Raw genomic sequence first — 12,192 nt, 5'->3', positions numbered from 1 at the left:
CTGTCTGTCTAGGCTGTAGTTTGAGTGTTTACACATAGAACCTAGCAATCATTTTACTTAAAATTAAATAAATGTTTTACTTATTCAGTGTAGGTCCTACTTCCTCCCCACTTCTTCTAAGCGCGTCTCGTTCTTTTTCCAGAGAATGACGTTTATTCAGATACAGATGTACAAGTAAAACAAACCACTGTCGTTTTGTTTCACAACCCTTACTAACACCTCATCAACATCCACGCGCAGAACAAATGTGTAAATAATTGGCTTAAAAAATAAAATAAAATCATTTTTTTTATTTGTTATTGTTATCAAGTGTCTTTGTTATGTAATGCTTTTGTGCCATGGCAACCGACAGTACCATATAATTTGCCAAACACTTGCTTTGTATACATTGTAAATGTCTTTCAAAGGATATAGATGTTAACCGGTAACAGATATATCAATTTTAAATAGCAGCAAACACAAACAGAGACTCCAGGCTGAAAGGGGGGCTGCCAGAGCTTGGAACCTGCACCAAAGCCTCTGTTATCTGTTAGAAGCGAATGTCAGGTTACAGCTAAGATTTCTTGCCTTTATTGCCAACAACTTGAAGCGTTGTACTCTTTAATGATGTTCATGTTCCGTTGACTTAGTGCTGGCGTGCAGTTGAATTCTTATAAACTTTATTTTTACTGAAATTTGCCAGTTTCGTGCATTTGTACAAATCCCCAATAACGAGGGGGCTCCCCAGCTAAGTAAAGGAAACCGAATGGCGAAATCTCCTAAATTTGCATTAATTTGTTTGCCACATTTTGACTCAATCACAACCTGTTTTGGTGCTCATTGATGAGGTACAATGGGAAGGGACTATGTGTAGGAGGGTACATATAAATGGAGGAAGTAAATATATCTAAAAAATATTAGATATATGTGTGCTGACACCCTTTTAACTTGTCAGTAACGTCTACAGACCGATGAGAGTTGGAGTGTGAGACAGTCAGTGACAGTTACAATAGTGAGGCTGAGATGGAGGCTCATCTACCATACTGCAAGTGTCCATAGTGTAGCGCAGACAATTCATTATTGATATACAGGGACTTCACTTATTCATTTCTATGCAAAAATGTATTTATTTTAAGGCTGTTTTTTAATATAAAATTAATTAAGGGGGGATCCAAGATGGACACTAACTAGTGTAGCTCCTCCATGAGGCCCAAACAAAAGTAAGATAAAAAGCGAGGTCACCTCATGAACAGGCCACATTCAGTGAACTCAGTGAAAGCTGACCTGCAAAATTCTAAGCGAACTGAAGAGGAACGTAGCTGAAAGCAGGACACAGATGCCATAGAGAGATCACAACCAAAGCTACCGCCAGACAAGCGCAAGATGACAAGTGAGAAAGAAACAATCAAACAAGAGCTGGCTTCCCTGCAGAACGTTGAAGAGGACCAGAGGAGCCAGACAAACCCACACAGGCCATTCCACTTCTACCCTCAATGGCATAGAAATACAAGTGTTCATAGATGCTCCAACGAAGAAAAGACTGAACACCTCCAAAGGAATTGGGTTATTTACAGACAGGGGTTCCCATTCTCCCTGTGGGTATCTAAACGCAAGAGCAGGTTTGCAAGTCAAGAGGTTAATAAGTCTCTCCGAGATCTAAAGCTCCCACCCCCCGCAAGCACGCGGCCAACATAGAATGAGACACCCCCAGGCTAACATGAGTCTAGCAGATGGCATGATGTACCAAGCCCAACCAGGCCAACAGAGGAGTAGTAGCGGGTATGCCCAAGCATGGAGGAGTTACCCACACCTAGTGCCTATTTCAGCCAAACCGAATCAGAAATTTCCACTGAAGCTCCAGATCACTAATAACTTCAAAGAATGACTCATTCATAGACGACCCACACGTCTGACGTATATACAATAACCCATAAAGGGATGTAGCTGATAAGCCCCTCTATTTATCAATAAGTTCATATATTGTACCAGTTGGTTGAGCTGAAACACGTTGTGCAGTCATGATACCTACCCTCAGAGGATGGGGGCCAGATAATTATGCCAAAGGCAGATGTACGCTCGTGCCCTAGGGTTTTAAGAGCACGTTAGAAAGCTTGCTTCGTGGGATTATAGATTCTCCAACATTCGCCCCAAGTTTTGTTAACCAAACAGCTTGATCTCTGTTAAACATGTATTTCAAGAATATATATCCTATTTACAAGTGTTCTCCCCATCATATGAGGGCCTTTTTGTCCCTTCCTTCTCTTTTATTATTTTCTTTCTGGCTATTCTACTCTTCTACAAGCAATACACCATGACGCGCATAAACATAAGGGAAAAAATAAAAAACAAAAAACAACAATAGTGTAACAGATAAACACCTATTGCCCTATTGTTGTGTTTTATTTTTTCCCTTCTGTTTATGCGCGCCATGGTGTATTGCTTGTCTATGTAAAACACTTCGAGGAAGAGTGTTGTCAGCAGCTGCTAACATTGGGGAGTATTACTATTATTATTATTTTTATTTAACACGTTGAATTCCAGTTCGTTGTTTTTTATTCTACTCTTCTCTTAGCCCCTGGGGTTTGTGGAGGTTCACACCCAAACCAGGTAGAGAAGACCCAATATAGAAAACAAACCTCGGTGGGACATCTGGGGAGTTGGGCGATCAGACAGCACACAATCAGCAGAGTGAACATTCTATTGGTCTATTGTGAATATACCTTCATTTTGATTGGGTACACTATACTATATATTGTGGTTTTTTTTTTTTTTTTGCTTTCTATGTTCCTGGATCACGTACTGTATTATAAAGGTAGGTATTTTCCACTCCGATTATACTGTATGTTGGTGTGTATATATTAGCGCACTTTTACCCTATTGCTGATTTTAAAGTTGATACAAAGTTACCTCCATATTGCAAACAAAATTCATCATTTATTCTGAATCTGCTGTAGCCTATGTAAGAACACACATATATTAAACATTAAGGAACATTAAACAAGTAACATTATAAATGAAAGTGTTTATAAAATGTACGGGTAGGGTATTTTGTTATTATTTTTTCTATTATTTGTGATTTATTTTATTGATTTTGTATATAGGTGGGGCTGGCTGTGGCTTAATTTCTGATCCCCTACATGTGCCGGCTAGCTGATCTAACTATAGATCAGCTGGCAACCTGTTGGCATAATTTGTTACCTGCTCCATGCAATGATCGCTGCCTTTAGGCCTAGGGAGGGCGAATGGTGGTTCCAGAAGACCCCCTGCACCGGGAACCACTTTTTTTATAACAGTTATAACTCATAATAAACATAATAAAGTTTGCTTCTTACTCTAAAATGAAATATAAATATGAAACATTTAACTCCTGCTTTCAGGATATTTTAGGCTTTAATATTTTATTGATTTTATTTTTGGTTTAAGTATCCGGCTTTTGTCTTTTTAAGTCACCTTATGTTTTTTTGTGGTTTCGTCATAATATCTTTTCATCTCTTTGAACCACCTACATCAGTCAATAGAGGTTGGAGAAAACATTCTGCGGCAGTTTTCATCCCAGGTGCTGCAATATTTACGTCAAGGGATACAATGAATTGTTTCACGATACATGATATCCTGGAGAATGGACACATATTTAATAGCTCTGCTCTATGGGCTGATATTTTTTAAAAAACGGTTAGAGTTTTATTAATCTCATAAAAGGTGATATTAATCATCAAAGGTAAATGTGCCTTAGTCTACCCAAAATAGGTAGATACGAGGGAATTCGAGGGATAAAAATTTAGTGCACAACAACCTTGTTAAATATTAAATCTATAGCATATAACTGGAAGAACACAGACTCAAACCCAATGCAGAACTCAGCTCCGATCCATTAGATGGGAGTAGTGCAAGTCAGCGTTAAGCTTTGCTTAAACGATCTCCCTTGGTGGGCAAGTCTGACCTGGCTTATTTATGACTTGACGAGCCAGGCCTAACTTCTAACTCAGCCCCGGCTCGGCTCATGCTGTGCCACTGTTCACCCACTCGTACTGTTATTAAAGTGAAGGACTATTGTTCCTCACCAAAAGCGAGATCAGTGGCACGAACAATGTACAATTAGCATAATAATTGGCAACAGAGACACGGGCAGGCCCAAAGCGTCCACCTGACAAACAAGGTAAATGCCTGGGTCAGTGTCAGATGTAGATGGTCACCTATCTTTAAAACCAACACAAGCGTCCGTTTGAAGAGTAAAAAGGGGTATTGAGCAGGCTGCTGCATTTACATCATTTGTTGGCGCCTGGCATTGAATGCCAGGGTCAATTTTAATCCCCAGTCTGGCCATGTGCACCTGACTCTTTCCCCATTTCTATTTTATACTTCTGGGGGCTCCCAATGTCCATATTATTCACCAGCCACCCTAGGTCAAGACTTAATGGACCTAGGCCAGTATAAGCTAATATTCATACTTCTAACCTGTCTTCTTTTAAAAATGACTTTTTGGGGGGTTTTGTATTGGCTGAAAGCGTAGATAGAAGCCTAGCACTTCATAAGGCACTTAAAATTCTAATCATAAAATTGAGGCCAGCATCTCATTTTGCCAGCATCCTATTTTATGTACATAATTGTATATAGCCGAAAGACACATTGTGAAGAACGTTTGCATATTTATAAAGGGCATTGCCGGTGGTTACCGAGTTATTGTAAATATGCCCTGCAAATTTCCTGTGCATATAAATTGACAGAAAATGCTATGCCGTAAATGCATATAACGCAGCAGAAAAAGGAAAAAGAGACATTTATATTGTCATTTGTTAAGGATATCATTTCCAGTGAAGCGTGAAATAAAATGAATATAAAACAGCACATACTCCATGTGCTGTGAACTAATGTGGCTTCTATTGTGACTGTATCTGAGCCCACAAAGGTTCCAGTATTGACAAAAGTAAGAATGGAGAATAGGGTTATGTTATATATGGGCCACAGTGGTGGGTCATGATCAGTCCGCAGGGGCAGAGACAAAAAGGTTTAGAGTCGCTCAACATTAAGTTCCTCCTCAAGACCGAGCTGCAGCTTTGCAGATAACAGGTGTATGGAGCTCAATTCTTCACTTAGACAGTGTATGTAAACATTCATTGTTTAAACTCGATCCACCTTGTGCCAATCACTGTGCATAGGTGGAAGTAAATGTCATCTTTGCCCCAAAAGTGCCCAAACAGTTGTCACTTGCTAGTGCCATATTTGTCTACAAACAGCGTATCAGTGTCTTCTTTGTCCCCAAACAACTTGTCAGGATTCCACTCTGCCAGCCTGGTCTACGTGATAAGTATACCTACCGTCAAGCCTACCTGCAGCCACTACCTTCTCTTTCAGGAGCACTCATTGCTGATTATGTTACCTGGCTGAGCCATGTTACCTGGGTGTAGCCCTGCCATCCAGTCTGGGCCTCTGCATTGTAGTGTAAGCAACATACTACTGTGGCTCCATAGCGTGGTCCTGTTCTCCTAGCAGCTTCCCACTGATGTTTTGGTTCTTATCTGGCTTGTTTGTGACCATTCTCCTGGATACCTGATTTGGTATCTTATTGCCTGAGGGCTTCCTGCTGTGTGCCCTGCCTGAGGGTCTCAAGTTCTCCTGCAGATCGGAGTCCAGGGGTGCCTGCCCAATATTCGAGTCCGAGGTGCCATCCAGCAGCAACGCTCTTTATAAGGCTTCAGGTATGTCCACAGCGCCCTGTCAAGAGACTTTCCAACCCATGTATTACCTACAGCCTGTATCCTGTTCTTATCTTGTTCTGCTATGTAAACCAGTCCTGTTTGTATTACCCAATCAGCCAGAACATCCCAATATAGACTGTTTCCTAAATATCCTGCCTTGTGTGTGTTCCCTTAGCCTGTCCGTACCCTCCCGTCCGGTATCATCTATCGTAGACTACAGACAGAGCCCCAGGTATCCCCTGCAACTGGGCTCCTACCTGGCCAGCTTTCCCAAGTCTTGACACAGCATCACACAAAGATGGCGCTGGGAAGCCTAAAGTGTTTTCATGATTACGGTGCATTGTCCACACTGAGAATATTTTAAAATGCTTCCTAGGCCTTAAAGGGACTCGGATGCTTAAATATTTCTTATACTGTGAATGTAGAGAATAAAAAATGATCTATATGTTTTGTTAGCAGTATTGATTACAAATACATAAAATAACAAAAAAAAATGTGTTTTAAATGTGTGGTCGCTCTTTCTTATGACATCACCTGTGGCTTGATATGCAGTTTTATTCTCTACATTTAGAGTGTAAGCAGTGTTTAGGTTGACAGTCCCTTTAAGTGCCACCCAAACCTTACAAAACCCAGTCTTATTCAAACCACATTCTCATTCATAGAATATGCCACTTCCTACAGCAAAATACCACTGAAGTTCATCTCACCCAATTGTGCCCCACAAACAGAGATTGCTCCACGCCCCATGTTCCACCAACATTTTTTCCCTGATGTAATGTGGTGTGTAAGCGCTTGACTTCACCAAATCATCATAATCTTACCCATAACGTGATGCACCAACCCCTGTAACCAAAAGCCCTCTCTCGACACCTTTGCATTGAACTTTGCCACCTGCACCCCCTGAAATTCCTAAACACGCAGAAACTTGCCAATGTGTCGTACAGACTAAGCCTTCACCCCTATGTGTCATCACATCTGTCAGACAGCGGAGCACACGCTGCACCACGTTTCACATTAACACTAATCACGCGTTACCAACACTCCATATTCTAATTGTTTCTAATAACAGAATCCCACCCTCTGATTGCCAGAAGGGCGTACAATGCCTCCTCTAAACATCCGATGTAAAAGAAGTCAGAGTGAATGGGAGAGAGGCCAGTAGGATGAAAGGTGAGATCTAAGGGACGCTGGCCAATAGGGGAGAACACCAACAGGAAATAGTAAGTGACCAATAGGGAGAAGGAGATCAATGGTAATTGACAGGAGCTAAGGGAACCTCGGCTATACCATAATGAAGGGGTGTTATCGCAACCTAAGGGAAAGAGTATAATACATTATAATGTAAACTGGCATCCTTTCATTTTTAATTTTTTGAGTAAACAAAGGGAGGCTTTGTCTCCCCATGCAGACTCCCCAGGGCAGCGGGGCCCTTACAACTGATGGCGGCCCTGGGTATATGTGTATTACTAAAGCACCCAACTCAATGGGAATTAGGAACAATCTTTGAAGAATTGGCTGCAAAATTTATTTTAAAATTAAAAAAAAAACTTTCCCAGTAGATCAATATACAGCATCTCCAATGGACTCCAGTAAATTCTCTGCACTACGCTAGTAGAAGAGCCTAGGCTGTATCTAACTCTGTTACTGCCGCTGTCTCAAACTCCAACTCTCATCAGTTGTTACAAGTAAAAATGGCATTTCCACACAACTACGCCGGTCTCTTCCCCCTGAAAATACTGATTGGCCAAAGTAAAAAAAAAAACAAAAAAAACACAGGCTATTGGACTCATAAATCACAGCCTTAATCATCAATAAGACCACCCTCGATTGCTGGGGCTACTTCTATCTATCAATCGTTTATTATATAGTCTCCTTGTGACTTTCCCTTCTGAAGGTGCGAGATCATAAACCCACGGAAAGGAACATCCGCCACAACAGCTGTTGACTGCAGCACCAAACCCTTTTTCTGTCAGCATTCAAATATTAAATCACATATCGCTCCCATGCACATCACATCAAAGGTTTTGATTTTTCTAGATTTCCTGAAAGCTTTTTATGTTATGAAATTGGTAAAACACTAAAGACAGATCAGCAGGGCTATCTGCAATATGAATTCCCAGTGGAACACTGGCAGAGAACATGCTCAAACGGAATGATAGATTGGCTCAAGTTGGTTCTCGACCAAGGCAAGAAGTATTTTTCACAGACAACAGAGTTAGTCATTTCTGCTGGCTTCTTACAATGGGGAACACGCGTGGTCATCAAATCATCATCATCATGCCCGCGGGGGTCGGCGTGGCCAGAGTGGGCCCTCACTGGAATCCCGAGTAGGGCTAGGCTTTGGCACCAAATTTTTGGTAGTCACCTTACCCGGTGTTGTTTGTCCCGCCCTCCCCCCCAACACATTATTAAGGTTTTGGTGGCCGTATAAACTGCTTTGTGTGCCCACTATGTAGGAGGTGAGAGTAGGTTCTCACCCTATTGAGAGTGTGCCTTGACGTGGCGGGTGAGCTTAATTATGCTTTTGCAAATTCATATAACCAAAACCTCTCGTTTATATTATGTTTATATATTTGTTGCCAACTTTATTAGGGTGAGAAACGTAGACAGTTTTTGTTTTTTGTATTATATTTAAGTTTTTGGTAGTCTATGCCATGTTAATGCAACAAGGTGTCGGGCCTAAGGTTGCGTGGCAATGACTTAGTTAATAAATGAAATTGGTTGTGTCTGTCGTTATTGGGTTAAGGTAAATTGGGTGGGGGCCTGGCCTGGAGAGTGAGGCTACTTCAGTCATATCACTCCAAAATATAAAGGAAAAAACGACATGTTGCCAAGTGTGGGTACCAGGCATTCATAAAGTGATCAAGGGGGATATTAGAAACCACTGATACACAGTAATGTGAGTCAGTTGTGGCCTCTCACAGTGCCTAGCGATACATTCATGAGGTCCTTGAGATGGATATTAGCGAGTACAACAGTTAGATACTGAAACAGACGGCTAAGTAAATGGATACTTTGCCGAGTGGAACAATTCACTCACAAGCGTTATTATATGAATCAACACATACAGCCACATGTCTAGCCCAAAAGATGCAACCAAGCCCTTTGGTTCTAAAAAGATTTGTTTCCTACCTATGTCATGCCTTTAGGTGTGTTATAGGCCATACATCCAGGAAACCCCAGTAAAGCATATCATTAGCCCTGGGTTTACTTTGAAACTCAGTGAACATAGCAGCTCTAGATTGTAAGTTTGAGCAGGACTATGCTTACCTGTTGTGACATACCCATTGTACAGCACTACGGAATATGATGGCGCTATATAAAACAATAAATAATTATAATAAGCTGTTATCTAGCTGGAATAGTAAAAGAAACATGCACTGGTTTGAAGTGAATACAACAGGTAGGGTGCATCTTTAAAGGCACAACATCCCCCAATGTGTGGTCCATACAGTATGGAGACCTTGGAGACCATTCATATAGATGGCATAGACTAGGATACCCCATTGGGCATGGTGTTGGACATCATAAATCGGTAACAATGACCTTTTCAGGAGCCTTTTTACACTATATAAGTACTACGTATGTTCTCCTCTACTTACACTTGGTATAAAAATACATTGATGGAGTATGAACACGTGTATATTAACTCCTGAAGTGCCAGAGTGAGAGAAGTGCATTATAGGAGATTATATGTAAAGGATAATACAGTTTGATGTAATAGTGGCAATTATTTATGTAAGAATGGGAAAAAAAATTCCAAAGATAATTTTAAGAGAATCCATTATTATTTGGATACAAATTACCAATATATGTGATAGGATCAAGGTTATTTTTAATTTAATGCATTAAACTGGGATAATATGATTTAGAAGATACAATTCTAAATAAGGTTATTATGACAATAAGGTTTTAATGTTAAAATATATTTCCTTTTTTTCTGCCCAAAGGCTTTATATTCCTGTAATTAACCTTTTCTTTGAGATTCAGGAATTTATATAGAAATGCAAAGTATATAGGCCAAAAAGTGATGGAAAACATTTGTTCTATTTTTATCGGAGATTCTTTCTAGAAGGAACTCTGTTATTGAGTTATATGACATCATATTATTTTTATATACATTGCAAAACACAAATCTGTCCCTAAAAGCAGAAATGTAATATGTGGCCGTTGTACCAAGCCCCTTAAGTTTTTACTTGCAATGACCCCAAGTTCCATCTTTCCACCCATCAGTCAAGCACATTTTTTCCCACTATTGTGCAACACAAAAGCTTAACTTTGAGAGGTACAATTAGCTTCATCATGATGTTTTTATTTAAAGCTTATTATCAAAACTATATAGCTATAAATACAAGTACAAATAAAAAATTGTGCAATAAGGTCCTGATCCACCAAGTTTCATATATATACAAAACATACTAAGTGGCATAAAGCAAAATGGTCATATTACACAGTCTCAATGAAAAACTATTTCAGAGGTCTTATTTTGCAACACCAAGTCCCACTTGTAATCATTCTCCTCTTTTGGCACATGTCTCAAGATATTGGTCCGCAAATCCACAGCAATGATCAGTTCCTTGTGTTCTGTGGTAGACCTTCCATAAAGGTGTGTCCACCTCTAGATGAGCAATTGAGCTCGGAGGTCACTTCTGTCCTTAGATTTCCATAATCCTATTTTTGTTAGAAACAGTCATTATGTGATTCAGCAGATGTTTCAATATGTCCCTTTGGTATTATTGAGAATGTTTGTGAGCTCCTCGATGTAGGAAATGGTGCACTTCAAGGTCTGGATCTTGGTAAGAGGCTGCCTACCTTGGCTGTAGGTTGGTGGTAAGTTGCTGCGAAGGGTATGAAGAGCATCGGCTATTGCCCTCATCCTCATTTTTTCCCTTTCGCTGGCCTTTCTCCTGCGTTGAGTTGTCATCGATGCTTTGTAACCATGTTCACGCCTGGGTTGTTCTCCTGTACCTTTAGCAGCTTCATATTGACATTGAGCAGAATAAGGAAAAAGTCTGTAGGCCACCATCTCCTCGTTGAGGGACATCTCCTCAAAGCCTGGTGGCTGTGAGGAACCAGAGGAGGGGGACTCAAAGGAGGCAGCAGGAGACAAGCTCTGTGGAGATGGAGTTTGGCTAAAGGAATAGCTGTCAGAATTGTTTTTCCAGTTCCAAGAGCTGGCCATGTAAGCAGCATCTGGGTCAGAGTCTGAACCCAAAGTATAGTCCTCTTCCATCTTTATTATGTGCTGATGTAGCGTTTCCATAAGCAGACCAGGGGTATCTCCAGCAGCCTTCAAAGTTGCAGGAGCAATAGATGACACCCTTCTTTGCTGGGGATGTAAACCACGTTATCTGTGGGGGGTTGGGGCAGGGAGACCCTTTTATAGAGACCTGCCAAATCTGAGGTGGGAATTTAAATGCAGCAGTTCAAAGGAGACAGCAAAGTGTTAAGTTGGAAAATGAACTCAAGTGTGACTTTCCACTCATTGAGAATTATCAGCCTTCAGCTAAATAGTGTTTTTAAAAAAGAAAAAAAAAAAGACTGGATAAAGGGAAGGAGAAGGGGGAGATCTTTAGGATATGAATTAACATGTTAAAAAGCAAAGAATGAATGCAATTTGTTTTCCAACTATTATATATATATATATATATATATATATATATACACATATATATACATATATATATATATATATGTATATATATATATATATATATATATATACACACACATATACTGATATTAATTAGAGGCAAGCACATACCAACCATAATAATATAATAATAATATAATATTATTTCCATATTAAATATGAATTACTAAAAGTATATTAAGCTGTTTGAAGTTTTCTCTTGAGTTTAACTCAGCAGTTCTGGACTTTACTAAAAAAAATGGACACTAAATAGAATGGATATTTTAGAATCATAAAAAAAATGAAACATTGTTATATATGAGCAATAACCCAGTGGACCATTGAAAAATACATTTGTAGCCATTTAATGGAATATTGTATTATTGGGTATATTTAAATTCTGAATATTAACTATTCTAACAAAAATCCTGGTATAAGTCATGCGTATTAGCTATAATTCTTCAAAAATGCACAGTGAAGAATGAGCATGTACTTTATAAAGATGTGTAGGAAGCCATGGTTCCAAATTCTAGTTTGTTTGCATTCCAGTAAGCCTGGAACTGATAGTCTTGGTTTAAATCCGGATAAAAACCTGATCTGTGGATTATGGGTATGCAGAACTCGATTACGAAGCCAGTAGTCACTAAACTAACTCTGGGTTCCTCGCCCCAGCATTCTTTTTAACTTAATAATGTAGGGGTAAGGAACCGAATATGTATTTTCATAGGCAGCAGCTCTTTGCTCTAGCGATAGTCGGTACGACTGACATGATAGATGTCACGATAGATGCCTGCTAAGATTGATTTGTCCTTCTGCATCAAAATACTCTACCGTCTGCTTGTTGAGCTGTCCCTCACATTAAGAAGCACCCATGAAGGCAATGAG

The 12,192-nt window shown here is 39.8% G+C and overlaps 1 protein-coding gene across 1 annotated transcript; it reads right to left on the bottom strand.

Annotated features, from left to right (window-relative positions):
- Positions 1-10,389: 10,389 nt before the first annotated feature.
- MSGN1 (mesogenin 1) lies at positions 10,390-10,938 on the bottom strand. Its single transcript, XM_053460452.1, has one exon. It carries the CDS (start codon positions 10,936-10,938, stop codon positions 10,390-10,392), a length of 549 nt encoding a protein of 182 aa, XP_053316427.1.
- Between the last annotated feature and the right edge of the window lie 1,254 nt (positions 10,939-12,192).

Source organism: Spea bombifrons, chromosome 3 (genome assembly GCF_027358695.1).
Source record: "Spea bombifrons isolate aSpeBom1 chromosome 3, aSpeBom1.2.pri, whole genome shotgun sequence".
In the NCBI taxonomy this organism is placed as follows: Eukaryota; Metazoa; Chordata; class Amphibia; order Anura; family Pelobatidae; genus Spea; species Spea bombifrons.
Note: the sequence above shows the minus strand (reverse complement) of the source record. Positions and strands in the feature narration are given on the sequence as shown.

What these genes read in the sequence shown, in the direction of transcription:
- MSGN1 (XM_053460452.1), bottom strand. Translation starts at nt 10,938, where the DNA reads ATGGAAACGCTACATCAGCACATAATAAAGATGGAAGAGGACTATACT.